This window comes from Sycon ciliatum, chromosome 1 (genome assembly GCF_964019385.1).
Source record: "Sycon ciliatum chromosome 1, ocSycCili1.1, whole genome shotgun sequence".
Classification (NCBI taxonomy): Eukaryota; Metazoa; Porifera; class Calcarea; order Leucosolenida; family Sycettidae; genus Sycon; species Sycon ciliatum.
Genome location: NC_088643.1, coordinates 16,152,105 through 16,165,929, shown reverse-complemented (window position 1 = coordinate 16,165,929; position 13,825 = coordinate 16,152,105). Strand labels below are relative to the sequence as shown.

The following is a 13,825-nucleotide window of genomic DNA, read 5'->3' as shown; positions in this document are numbered from 1 at the left end:
CAAGGACGCATTGGCCGAGTACTAGTATGCAAAATAAATTCGCATATCAGGGAAAATCTCCATTATGGAGAGGTTCATGCATTCAGTGACTTGTTTGCTTCATACGAAACAAGCCAATGGGTGCAGTCTCGTGAAAATCTCGTACGATTGGATTTGTTTACTCGAGTCTGGGCTGTTTGATTTGTGAGTAGCGCCGAGATTGCACTGCCCCAAATAAAGTTGCGTGCCGGTAGAGCAAGAATTACGATCTGCAATCTGTTTGTTGTACCTGCAAGAATGTGCTGTACATGTATCGTATTTTCTCTGTTGTTGTTTCAGTTGCCGTCATGTTGCTAAAGAAAGGTTCAGTGACTCATTTGTTTCATAAAAGACGAGTCAATGGTTTGGTCTGGCTTAGAATCTTTCGCTGTTGCAGAAATCTATTCGTGTCTCTATTGCAGTATTGGAGAAATAATTGTATTCACTCGTTATAAAATAGGGTTAAGACAAACTCACAGAGCAAATGCCATCGGTCACTTGATGTTCGTCCTAAAGAGGTTTGACTGGATATCATTCATACTCCCCCAAAGTCGTGTAACATGTTATTATTATGGAGTGCCTTGTTTATCTCTCAGTACCTCCAACCATTATATCCTTGCCCCTTGTATCCTCAGGATCAGTGTAGTTGTTGGAACGAGGTGTCGGACTCAGCAATGTGTTTGTTTACATTTTAATACATGTTTATTGTTCCTACTTTGCTGTGTTGTTTTAGACAATCGTGGACTTGTAACACTTTGAAGTCATTGAACTGCTTCCAAAAGTTTTATCGACATCAACAGGATTACGATTTCACTACAATATGATGCCGGATGACCTTATCATGACAACCCATGACTACAATTATAAACACAGAATCAACAAAAACATCTGCGGCACGCACCTGGTTACAATTCTTATGTAAATGTGATTTAGGGTGTGGACATCTGAATTTTCTGAAAGACAAGACAATTTTATGACAGAGTCATGAAATTCTGCAACATCCACAGAATGACCTGCGTATAAAAAAAGTAACACCGCCACTACTCATATGATTCCCCTGCAGAAGAACATGAATACATGTATGCAAGACTAGTTCCATTTTCTGCAAGAAAAGGCTTGCACATCAATGCGTATAATACGGTATTGAAATTGATAATAATTATTATGATACACGTTTATGTACATAGTGGCTCCCGTAAGAAGACCATAGGTCTGTGGGAAACACCCTAGTAAAATAAAATAATAATAATAATAACATGTAGAGGCGCTACATGTAGGCCATCATTTAGGGCCTTCCATTGGTGACACAATTATAGGTTCTGATCGGTGGAATATGCTGCCTTCCACTGTTCGCTCTTGTACAGATTATCGCCCATTTGTTCGTTCATGCTTAACCTTTCTAGGGGCTCCCGCAAGAAGACCATAGGTCTGTGGGAAACACCCTAGTAAAATAAACAAAATAATAATAATACCGGTAATATCCTTTAGCCAAAAAAACAAAAGAAATTATAGCAATAAAAACAGCTTTATGGCAGTTTTCTAAAAAAAGTTATTGTGTTCTAGTCCATGGACCCCGTCTAAAAAGTAAGAAATTAACGAAATGTGATAGCCGAAAATTACAATTTCAAACAAAACCTCACAATAATCACACACAGGATGCGAGACGACCTTTTCCCCTCGTGGTGCTCTTTCACATGCAAGCATGTTGGCGCAGTACATGTACTTGTACAAGTACAAGTGTCGGAATAAACAAGTGTTGTAAGCCGTACTATTAGATCTTCAAGTGTCGTGATTATTGTGAGGTTTTGTGTGAAATTTTAATTTTCGGCTATCACATTTCGTTAATTTCTTACTTTTTAGACGGGGTCCATGGACTAGAACACAATAACTTTTTTTAGAAAACTGCCATAAAGCAGTTTTTATTGCTATAATTGTTCATTTGTACCGGCAGTACTCTTCGCATGCGGAGGTTTCAGCCGTGCCGCCTCTTCTTTATATAAACGTATACACGTATTGCGAGTTTGCAATCTAAGAAGCATAATGAGCCATACTCAGCGGTCATGTCATTCTTTCGTTGCCGAATTTCTTTTGCATTGCTGAGGTCATTAATTTGTGTTTGCGTGGCTCGCGCAATCGGCATGGCCATTGGCCACTCCAGTCTGGGTTCGAGTTATCAGTCCGCCACACTTGCAGTGGCCGAAGCGCATATTGGATATTATTATTATTATTATTAGAAAGGTTTGCTCCCCATACCGGAGCTCGCGCTATTCCGCCGACTTTACTTGACGCTTGACTGACTCACGACTGCCATCCAGAGCACACAAGAAGTCCATCGAACCTTCGACTCGGCAAACCTGTAAGAAAGCACCACTCCCTGCTCAATACACAGTGTTTCGGGGAATTCACCCCTCATCAGTTGAGCTTGAGTAGGCTGAGGAAGATTGTGCCTGAAGAGCACCACTTATATATTGCTGTCCAGGCACAAACATCACCAGGGATACAAACTTACAGAGACACTCCGCTTCCAGCGCGACAAACACCTCGTGAACACCAGATAGCAGCGTGAGTCAGTGTCGCTCCTGGACGGTGAGACAGACGTTGAGGCCCCTCGGTCATTCGCAACGCTGTCACCTCCAAACCAACTAGTCGCAAGCCCGCGCTGGGCACAACAGTACGAAGTAGTGGTTGCGACTTCGGCGATGATTTGTCAGAAAGGTTTGCTCCCCACACCGGAGCTCGGAATAGCGCGAGCTCCGGTGTGGGGAGCAAACCTTTCTGACAAATCATCGCCGAAGTCGCAACCACTACTTCGTATTATTATTTTTTTATTATTATTAAGTTGGTTGCTCCAACGAGGAGCACACGCTTCTTGCCGAACTTGACACTTGACTGACTCGCGACTGCCATCCGGAGCACACGAGGAGCACGTCGAACCTTCCGCTCGGCAAACCTGAAAGAAAGCACCACTCCCTGCTCAATACACAGTGTTTCGGGGAATTCACCCCTCATCAGTTTGTGTTTGTCGCGCTGGAAACAAAGGGTCTCTGTAAGTTTGTATCCCTGGTGATGGTTTGGCCTGGAGAGCAGTATATATGTGGTGCTTTTCAGGCACAATCTTCCTCAGCCTACTCAAGCTCAACTGATGAGGGGTGAATTCCCCGAAACACTGTGTATTGAGCAGGGAGTGGTGCTTTCTTTCAGGTTTGCCGAGCGGAAGGTTCGACGTGCTCCTCGTGTGCTCCGGATGGCAGTCGTGAGTCAGTCAAGTGTCAAGTTCGGCAAGAAGCGTCTGCTCCTCGTTGGAGCAACCAACTTCATGACTATTACCGCCGAAGTCGCAACTTCTAAGTTATTATTATTATTATTGTTCATATTATTCGTTTGTCTCTTTCCCTCAAACTAGTGAAGATTTTATGACTTGGGGCTCCCCGCGTGCTAGAGTGTGCGTGAAGTGTGTGGGTACAGTGAGGGCTGCGTCCCACCCGCCTGTGTGGATTCACAGGAAGTGTGAGCTACCCAATAAAAAAAAATAAAAAAAATAAAAAATAAAAAAAAACGAAGTCTGTGTTGAACAGTCTCTGCTGGGATGACGACTACACCATAGCTCAGTGGTTAGAGCATCTCTAGCTACAAGCGAGGGTCCCTGGTTCGAGTCCTGGTGGTGACAATCAATTTTTTCTTCAGACTTTTACCGTTTGTCTCTTTCCCTCAAACTAGTGAAGATTATTCATATTATTAATATTATTATTATTATAGACAACACCTCATGGCCTTTTCTCAAGGTTTGGAGATTCCACTGTAGCCAATACTTGAATCCATACATCCTGTACACACCTTGTACACACTCTCTCTAACGGTCTCTAGGCTACACTGCAATTGATATACATTAGCTCAAATTTTCGGGCAAGGCCCATCATCGGGAATAAGTCTACTGTAGACAGAACAGGGGTTTATATAAACATGTATGTGACAAGTACTAGTGTCCAAAGTGTGATGGTAAAGCGTAAAATGTTGCAATACCACAGGAAGCGAGATTATAATTCTGTGTGATATGTATGAAGCGAAAATATAGTGCAGTGATAGTGCAGGATTACTAGCGTGAGAACAAAGCAGAAAAATGCACACTTCTAGCAACACTCACACACATACATACACACAAATACACCACATACACACACACACACACACACACACACACACACACACACACACACACACACACACACACGGTGCACCCACATTCTTGCACAAATTATGGTAATGACAGACATATTTACACATCACCCAACAGTCGCCAACCATTGTCACTGTTCACTGCCGGCTTCCTCTTCCTCATGAACAGTGCCTCCATGATTCTGTGGTCAACGTATGACCGTTGCCTGCGGGCGAGAACTTGCAGATGGGCGAATGGTGAAAACTGCGGTGACGATGGGAAGGTGTGCTGCTTTTGTCAATAATGGTCTCCCCATGGCTTTCTCAATGTCGCGTTCTTGGCTAGTCTGTAGTGCTCCTCTGTCCTCTGGCGATTTCAAATCAGTCTAACTTGTCATCCTTACTGGACACACACTTGGCATGAACAGTGAGAAGCTCCATGCAGGTCGGATCACGTATACTTGGAACATCAGATGCGCATTTGCCACACCACATGCTCAAAATCGCCCTGCCTTCCACAACAACAACAAATTCCCAGTTTGTGTAAGACTCAGCTGGAGTCTTCCCCAAGAATGATATTAATCTATGCAGAGAGTAGGACACAGATGATAATTGGTAGGAAAATAACCACCCAGTACAATCTATGCAGTAATACACTGATGAAAACTGTCAGGGAAATTACCACCCGTAATGGATATACTGTAATTATGCAAAAAACAGGGGTGGAGGGGAACTAGCCTATACATATACTTGCTACTTTGAGTAGTATTGTAGTGCACTCATTGATGTATCACATAACAGGTCAAATACATGTAACTGGGAAACACACGTACAAGAGGTGAAGACACTGGTTGATCATATTGATAGCCAAGGCAATCTGCAGTGTTCACCACCCGTTCTCCTACACCAGAGTGATTTTTTGTCACCCGCGTTGTAGAGTGTCACAATCCAGTACAGGTTACCTGTGACGTTCGGGATGGTTTCCGTGATGCCCGTTCTCTCATGTCTGCCAGTGAGAGTGTGATGGTCATGATCAACGGTGAGGTGAATGACGTCACCAGTTCGCCAGGGCTGACCAAGGGCTGTGCCAGTGTGCTGGTCATCAGCATAAGCGCCATACCAACCAAAACACTGTGCCTTGCCCTGTTGATTGGTGCCTGTCAGGTTTGGATTACTGGATGAACAGGCGGAGAGACAGATGTGACCACGTAGGGTATTGTCAATCCTCACCTTCAGTGTACTGCTACCAGTACCAGTGGCCATGGGTGTGGTACATGCTGATGACCAATCATCCCTGGTACAACTCAGTGAGCGACCATCATTGGTGATACTCAAAGCACTGCCACAGCGATTTCCATCAAAACATTGAGACGCTGACACCACCAGCTTCTGTGGACTACCCTTCAGGGGGACACAGCCGATCTTGGCTGAGACGTTGTAGCAACCAGCTTGTAACGGAGTATGTTCAGCCTGTATACGTCCAGGGACAGGTGTAAGCGGCGTACACACGTTGGTTGTGTCCTCGTCAAGACCGGATATTAATATCTCCAGTCCAATGTTGTCCAGTTGTTCTTGCTCCACGTTGCTTGGGACAATACTGTCCGGTAGCTCTATGTACATGCTGAAATGATCACTGACATGGGCTTGGCCGGGGCACTTCAATGTACCATCAGCAACATCCAGCACTGCTCCCGTTTTGCTGATGTCATTGAGTAGTGATGTGGTGTCCGTCGTGCCGAACACGATGCCACTGGTGACACAGGGCTCTTTCTCGTCCCCAGCAGTTTTCATTACCTGCGTGATAGACTGACGGACGTAGTAAAGCTGGTTGCCATGGAATCCTCTGCCGCGCAGTGCAAAGTGGACACAACATCGGGGCCAGGCGCAAACCGCCCTCTGGAGCAGGAGTGTCGCGACGTGAATTTGCTCGCTCAAGGTGGGGCAGATGACACTGAGCTTAGTCCTTCAACTGTCTACACTGCTGCGTTCGGCATTCTCAGCGGGAAATCCTTTGCACTCTCTGCGCAGACTCTGATTGATGAATTCAATGGCCACAGTACTATCCAATCCGCAAGTACATTTAGTGAGTTGAATGACAGGGAGCTTCAGGTCACTCAGGCGGACGGTTCCGGCGTGTTCGATTTCTTCCTTCCAACGGTGCAGGCTCCCGGACAGCCACGGACTCTGGAAAATTCACAAGTTGACGTCACGCTTCCTTACCTGGAAACATTGGGCGATTTACGGCTGAGGTATTTCTTCGACACGGGCGGCCATGTAGATACTGTGGAGAGATTTATTCGTCCTCCGAATCAGGCTACTGATAGGTTCTTCCCATTTCCCTTAAAACAGACGGTGAGTGTTAGAACGGACGGTGAGTGTACCATAGTTAGCTTATGATCACTAGAGAGGTTGCGTACAACGAAACTTCGTAAGATCTTTACTGCCCGGGTTCGATTAACGAAAGCTGCTACGAAGATTCGTCCAAACGCGACCGAAACAGAGCAGATCTACGAGAATATTTTTCTTAACGTGGAGTACTAAAATACTGATATTTTAGAACTCCCTGTCTTGACTATACCCGCGGGCACGCCACGTGGACCTACTGCAAAAAAGTTCACACACTGTGCGCCACCACACGGTTTTCGAATATTCGTTAACTTTTTTTTCGTTAAAAAGTTTCGTTACGGAGCTACGAATTTTCGTTGTGTGCAATCTCTCTAGTATCTAAAGTATAGTGCATGCGTATTGGAACTTAGATGATATTAAATCCTCTCTCTCTCTCAACCTACCTGTTTATGCCTGCCTGCCTGCCTGTCTATCTGTCTGTCTCTGTCTGTCCGTCTGTCCATCCGTTGAATATTCACACCGTGATTGGGTATCGACGGCGGGGATGTCGCTTTCCACCCGGTTTTTCACACACTTCGTACTAAGTACCGGTTGCACCAATGAATATGTACGGCGTGAGATGTGCAGAAGCAGCGGTGGTAATGGTGATAAGAAAGAGTGCTCCAGGTGGGAGGAATCGTGATAATTCGAACCTCAAAATGCCAGGAAAAAACTTCTAATCATCCGGACATTCTAATTATCCAAACATGAACCCACAACACAATGTATGTCAAAATGCTCTCACGGTCACGCAGAGTTGCGCTATGGACATTAGGCACAGATTTCACGGATACTGAACTGAGCGGCACAGCTTGCTCATGCAAACTGAACTGACCAGTGTTAGGTTCGGTAGACAAGAGACAAGTAGTTTATTGGTTAGAATATACGAAGTAGAAAAACTGACAAGATTCAATCTGTAAACGACAGAGAAGACCTTCAAAGATATGCGTGCGTGCATACACAGTAGAGCTAAAGTTGTACGGCATTACGTCATAACATAACACGCCCCTTCGAAGATAAAATTCCATGGGTGTCAACCGGACACAAAATAACAAACACAGTAACATAATTATTATACTCTCACGCCCCTTCTGAGATAAAACCTGGTTTTGTCTCAACAAAAATAAATAAAGTCATAACAGACGAGATGAAATGACATAGGCATGATGTCAAGATGAGACCAAATGCTACAGACAAACATTGTCACACATATGATTGTCCAGACGTAGATGTAATGGTGAGACGATCAGGTGTCTTGCGAATACGAGTGCTACGACGAACAGGCTGGGTAGCGGCGTCAGTAGGTACACGTACTGATGAAGTTGGGGAAGGCGTATGACTAGCGGAGTCAACACACGGGGGAACATACGGACGGAGAAAGCGGCGATTACGCCAGAGGACACGGCCACTGGGCATCTTGACGAAGTAGTCGCGCCGACTGCCAATTGCTACAATGACGCCACGCATGGACCACAGCTTGGTCTGGTGGTGCTGAACATCAACATGGGTGCCAATCTGTAGAGAATGGAGAGAGCGGGCCGATTTGTCATAATGTGTTTTCGGATCTACAGAGTCCACAGCTTCAGCAGACGCAATCCAGTGTCGATCAAAGCTGGCACGGTGGGCGAACACAAACGACTGGAGGGACTGACCGAACAACACTTGGGCGGGGCTGCTGCCATTAGGGCGGGGAGTATTGCGCCACTCCAACAGTCCGCGTTGGAAGGAGTCTACATCCAGATCTCCATTCCGGGTCGTCTTCTCAATGAGCAGTTTCACTGCTTTCACTGCTGATTCCGCGTGGCCATTGGATTGAGGGTAGTGTGGGGTGGAAAAGCACTGTCCCACACCCCAACGCTCACAGAACTCACGTACACGGGAAGCGGCAAACTGCGGGCCTCCATCAGTGAATATCTTGCGCGGTACGCCAACATCTGCGAACCAACGGCGGAAGTGACAAATGATGTCATGGGAGGTAGCGGTACGGCCAATTCGAGCTACACACGGCCAGCCGGACAGACGGTCAGAATATACCAGGAACTGCCAGCCTTGACAGGAGAAGAGATCTGCGCTGGCATACTCGAATGGAAATGTCGGCTGTGGCTCGCGCATCAATGGCTCCTTCTGCTGCGAACGTTGGAGCTCACGACAGACAGGGCAGGCACGGATCAGGGCTGTGATGTCATCACTCATCCTCGGCCAGTAAACCACTTGACGCGCACGACGCTTGGTACGTTCCAGGCCCTGGTGAGACGAATGCAGGTCAGTCAGTACACGGCGTTGTAGAGACTGGGGCACAACAAGACGAGAGCCACGGAGGACAATGCCGTTATCCAGGGTGAGGTGCTCACGGCCATTCCAATACGGAGCGAGAGCAGGTGGCATGTGACGTCTGGCAGAAGGGAAGCCGTCACGGATATAGGAGACTAACTGAACGTAATCCACGTCAGACTGAGCGGCATCGCGGAGCTCGTAGAACGGGAGACCAAATAGTGCTGATCCGGAGTCATCCTGCTGAAGGCATGCACGGATGGCTTGTCCAGATAGCGAGTCGGCTTCTCCCAGGAGATCATCGGCAACCGGGTTCTGCACTGGAGCACGCGACAAGGCGTCAGCAAAGGCATGCTCAGAGCCCTTGCGCCACGAGACGTCGAATTGATAGAGTTGTACCTTGGTCATCAGACGTTGGAGCCGAGGATTCTCAACCTGGTCCAGTGTGTATGTGTTCAATATTGGAACAAGGGGCTGATAGTCAACAACTACATGAAACGACATGCCAGCAAGATAGGTGTGGCATTTTCGGATGGCCCAGGCGACACCCAACATCTCCAGTTCGATCATTGCGTACCGGGATTCAGTGTCGGTGATGAATCTGCTGCCGCACTGAATGAGGCGCCACGAATTATTCTGGTACTGCCAGAGGCCAAATCCGAGACCCTTGGTCCTAGCGGCGTCACACTCGAGACGTGTCTGTGCTGACGGGTCGAAGAAGGCCAATAACGGTGGGTCAACAAGTGCTTGCTTCACAGCGTCCATAGCGACTGTGTGCTCGGGTAGCCAGAGAAACTCATTCTTGGCTTTCAGCAGACCGCGGAGAGGCGCTGCGTGTTCGGCGATGGTTGAGGTGAAATCACTGCACTGGTTGACGAGACCCATGAATGATCGCAAGTCAGTGCGATTGGCAGGGATCTCGAAGTCGGTGATAGCGCGGGTCTTTTCCTGGTCTGTCTTCCAGCCGGACTTGTTTATCACGTAGCCGCAGAAATTGATCTCGGTCTCGGCGAAAGCAAACTTCTTGGCTGACAGGGTGATACCATACCGACGAGCGCGTTGAAGAACTTCACGAGTTCGTTCCAGGTGCTGCTCAAAGGAATCAGTGAAGACCAGGCAGTCATCCACGACCTTGGAGAATTGCTCAATACCAGCGAATGCTGCATCGGTCCGCTGGTTGAATTCGTCGCCAGCAGAAATCAGACCTTGTGGGTTCCGCAGGTACTGATATCTGCCCCACTGTGTGATAAATGTGGTCAAGCTTCTGGACTCCTCGTCCAAGGGGACCTGCCAGTAGCTGTGGCGAGCATCCAGCTTGGTAAAATACTGGGCATTACCAAGGTTAGAAACAACATCGCGAGATGCGCGCATGGGATGCGCGGGCCGGGCGACTTGCTTGTTAAGCTTAGTGAAATCCACCGTCATCCGGACTTCTGCAGTGCCTTTCTTTTCGGCTATGACGATGGGGTGACACCACTCCGTTGGCTCTGAGACCGGTGCGATGATGCCATCTGCAACCATCTTGTCCAGCTGGAGTTTCACCTGGTCACGATAGGCGTAAGGTAACCAACGGGCATTGTTCAACTTGAACGGCTGGGCGTCAGGCGCGAGTTGGATGTGCATCGGCTGACCGTCCATGGGTCGGAGCGTGTCCTCTGCAAATACGTCAGCGAACTCGTCGAGGAGGTCCTGGCGGATACGTACACGCTGGTCTGGTGTAGGGTTGCTGTGCTCTGCAGAACGGGATGTCCCTTGTGTCACTGAAGCGATCTGTGGCCAGTTAGGCGGCAAGAAACCTAACGCCTTGAGCGAGGAGCGCGACAGCAATGCGCTACTGAGTTCGTCATACACATGTAGACGAGTGGTGTGCGTGACATCACGAGCGACAACCCTGGCGGGAACAGTTCCCAAGCTGGTCAATGGCTGACCGTTCACGGCGACAACATGGTCGGGGTCAGGTTCCAGATCAGCTACACTGCCACCAAGTCTGCGGAGATGACTAGCACCAATAGCATCAACATCCGAGCCAGTATCTGGCAACCACTCTAACGTGCACGACCGGTCGTTGTCGTCAAGACGTGTTGACAGCATCACTTTGTCACCAGCCTGCACTGCGTGAATGGTGAGGCATGCGATGGTCTTGCGGCACATTGCCGCGAAGTGGTCCCTGCCCTTACACTTACGGCACTCTTTGCCCTTGGCAGGACACATTGACTTCGTGTGCTGGGATCGTCCGCACTGCGAGCACTTCGCCGGGTTGTCAGCTGCAGCAGATTTCGGCTTACTAACCAAAGCGGATTTGCTGCGTTGATACGATGACCTTGTTGCGGCATTCACGGATGCCGGTACCATGCCGTCACCGGTCTGCTGTGCGGCTTCTTCAGCCCTGCAGATCTTGGCCGCGGTTTCCAGGGTGAGGGACGGAGCTGCCAGGAGCTTATGGCGCGTGTCGTCGTTGGCTATGCCAACTACGATGCGGTCTCGCATCATGTCGTCCGTCACCTTGCGGAGGCTCTGGGGACAAGTACTGCATAGCTGAGGTGTACACGTACTGCACAGCTCCATATCAGGGAAATCACACTGTGCAAACAGCTCCCTCATTGCAGTAAAGAAGGAGTCAAATGACTCATTGCGCTGCTGCTTTCTATCGTAAAACGCAATTCGATCTAGGAGGGGGTTCCGTTGGCGTCGGATGTACGCTTTTACTGCTATGATGATCTCCGGAGCATCGGCACTGTGGGAGATGACAATCACATCTTCGCGCATGAAACGACGAATGTCGGCATCGAACGCCTGGCGAAGAGCGGACACCCGAGTCTCACGACTTTGGCTGGCGAGGTGCTGGCACACAGCATAATCTCTCCAAGCCTCCTCCCATGCCGTGAAATCGACCATGGTTGCAGTGCTGAGCAACACCGGTCGCTCGACAGAAATCGGCTTCTGACTGCAGGATGTCGAAGTGCTGGGTGGTGTCTGGTTGTCGCGCGTTGCGTTTTCGACCAGTGTGGTGAGGCGAGTCTCGCGTGCCTCAGCCGCTTTCATCTGCTGCTGCATCAAGGCGAGCAGGGATACGATTTCAGCACTGATTGGAGAAATTCCAGGTTCCGCCATCACGACAATTCTACAAATTCTACAACTACAAGACACTTCTGCTACACGATCGATCGTTTGAAGATAAAAGGCTACAGAATTCACGGACAACTACAGGCTGTCAAATATTCCGTACTCAGGTTACTAGTAGTTCACTGCGCCATGTTAGGTTCGGTAGACAAGAGACAAGTAGTTTATTGGTTAGAATATACGAAGTAGAAAAACTGACAAGATTCAATCTGTAAACGACAGAGAAGACCTTCAAAGATATGCGTGCGTGCATACACAGTAGAGCTAAAGTTGTACGGCATTACGTCATAACATAACAACCAGTACAGTGTACAGTGAACTTCGAATTACACTTTGCTAACTTCGAATTATCAGCACAAATCCCACACATTTTTTATGTAAGTGGAATCCATGGGACTTCTAATTAACCGAACATGTCCAGTTCGAGGTTCGAATTACCAGAAATTGTTATGTGGGAATCGTATTGATAGAAATCGGACCTGGAAAAACTTCTAATTAACTTAAGGGGGCAGCCTACCCATAAATTTCATATGGCATTCAATTGACCGTAACTTTGGTGTTTCTCAGTGGATTTGAGTGAAATTTTGACCACACACTCCTGCCACTATGCTGGCCCTCAGGACATGATTTGCAAGTTCTTGCGCCTCACTGACAGGCTTTCCAGGCCGGAAAAACTCAAATTTCCGGCATAGTGCTACGGTGTGCGAGCCACCCAGGAGCCAAACAAATGCATTTACATTTTTTTCACATTTTCGTGCCCATTCTGTCCGTGCGCGGGACCCAAACCTAAAACAAGTCCAGAAGGAGCCATGGGTGGTGGGGTAGGGCCCCTCAACGTGGCCCTGGAATCTGTCACAACGGAACGAGTGGGCGTTCTCTCACGGACTCCCACAGACCCAAGTCAATTTTTGAATTTTTTTAGGTTTAGCACGTGCTACGAGGTCGTACCTTTGATACAACATCCAGTGCTGGGACCTCCACAGCAAGCCATTTCCACAGCGCTGCACACCAAATCCAGGATACCCTCAGAAACCGGCAAAGACTGCCACTCACGTTTCACTACTGCCTAGTACTGAATCCTACCTGAATTCTTGACACGACTCAAACTTGCCAAAGTCGCTAAATCAACGTCAACTACAATAATCAAGCCACATATCTGCAACGTCACGAGGGTGCTGGCAAAAGTCCTGCTGCACGGCGGCGGGCTTCGCCCGCCGCCGTGCAGCCCAATACGTTGTTTATTAACGTGATTTTTTGGACTTTTTTAGACTTGGGGCAAAATTTTTGCACACTTTCGCGTGTTTCCATAATACGACAAGTTGCGCACGGTCTGCTCACATTCAAATACAGTGCTGCCAACAAATGACAGCATGCAACAAAAAAAATCTTTCCTTGCAAGGGCACATTTTCGGCCATAACTCTTGAACGGCTGGTCAGATAGGGACACAATTTTCAGAGAATTTGCAGCTATTCATGCTCTTTCAACTGACGTAGCACTCAATATGAATTTACAAATTCAATTTTTCAGCGAATTTTTGGGTAGTCTGGCACCTTAGCAGCCTACCCATAAATTTCATATGGCATTCAATTGACCGTAACTTTGGTGTTTCTCAATGGATTTGAGTGAAATTTTGACCACACACTCTGTAACAGATTCACTGTTACTACTAACACTAGGAATAGGATACACTTATCACCTGCTATTATCACGCTGCTGCTGTTAGGTGTTATGTCCATCATTGCTTGTTCATGTATATAAGAATGCATTATGGCAAGGATCATTGCATATTCCAAGAATGACTACTGAAGTTAGTTGGACTGTTACACTGGTAGCAAGAGGATGGTTGTTCTTTTCGTCGTGTTCGGGCTATGCGCAGTG

General features: G+C 47.8%; 1 protein-coding gene across 1 annotated transcript; it reads right to left on the bottom strand.

Annotated features, from left to right (window-relative positions):
- Window positions 1-7,758: 7,758 nt before the first annotated feature.
- On the bottom strand, window positions 7,759-11,937 carry LOC135817304 (uncharacterized protein K02A2.6-like). The gene has a single exon (XM_065330503.1). The coding sequence runs from the start codon at window positions 11,935-11,937 to the stop codon at window positions 7,759-7,761; it is 4,179 nt and encodes a 1,392-aa protein (XP_065186575.1).
- Window positions 11,938-13,825: the final 1,888 nt, after the last annotated feature.

Coding starts and splice junctions, on each gene's coding strand:
- LOC135817304 (XM_065330503.1), bottom strand. CDS start 11,937: ATGGCGGAACCTGGAATTTCTCCAATCAGTGCTGAAATCGTATCCCTG.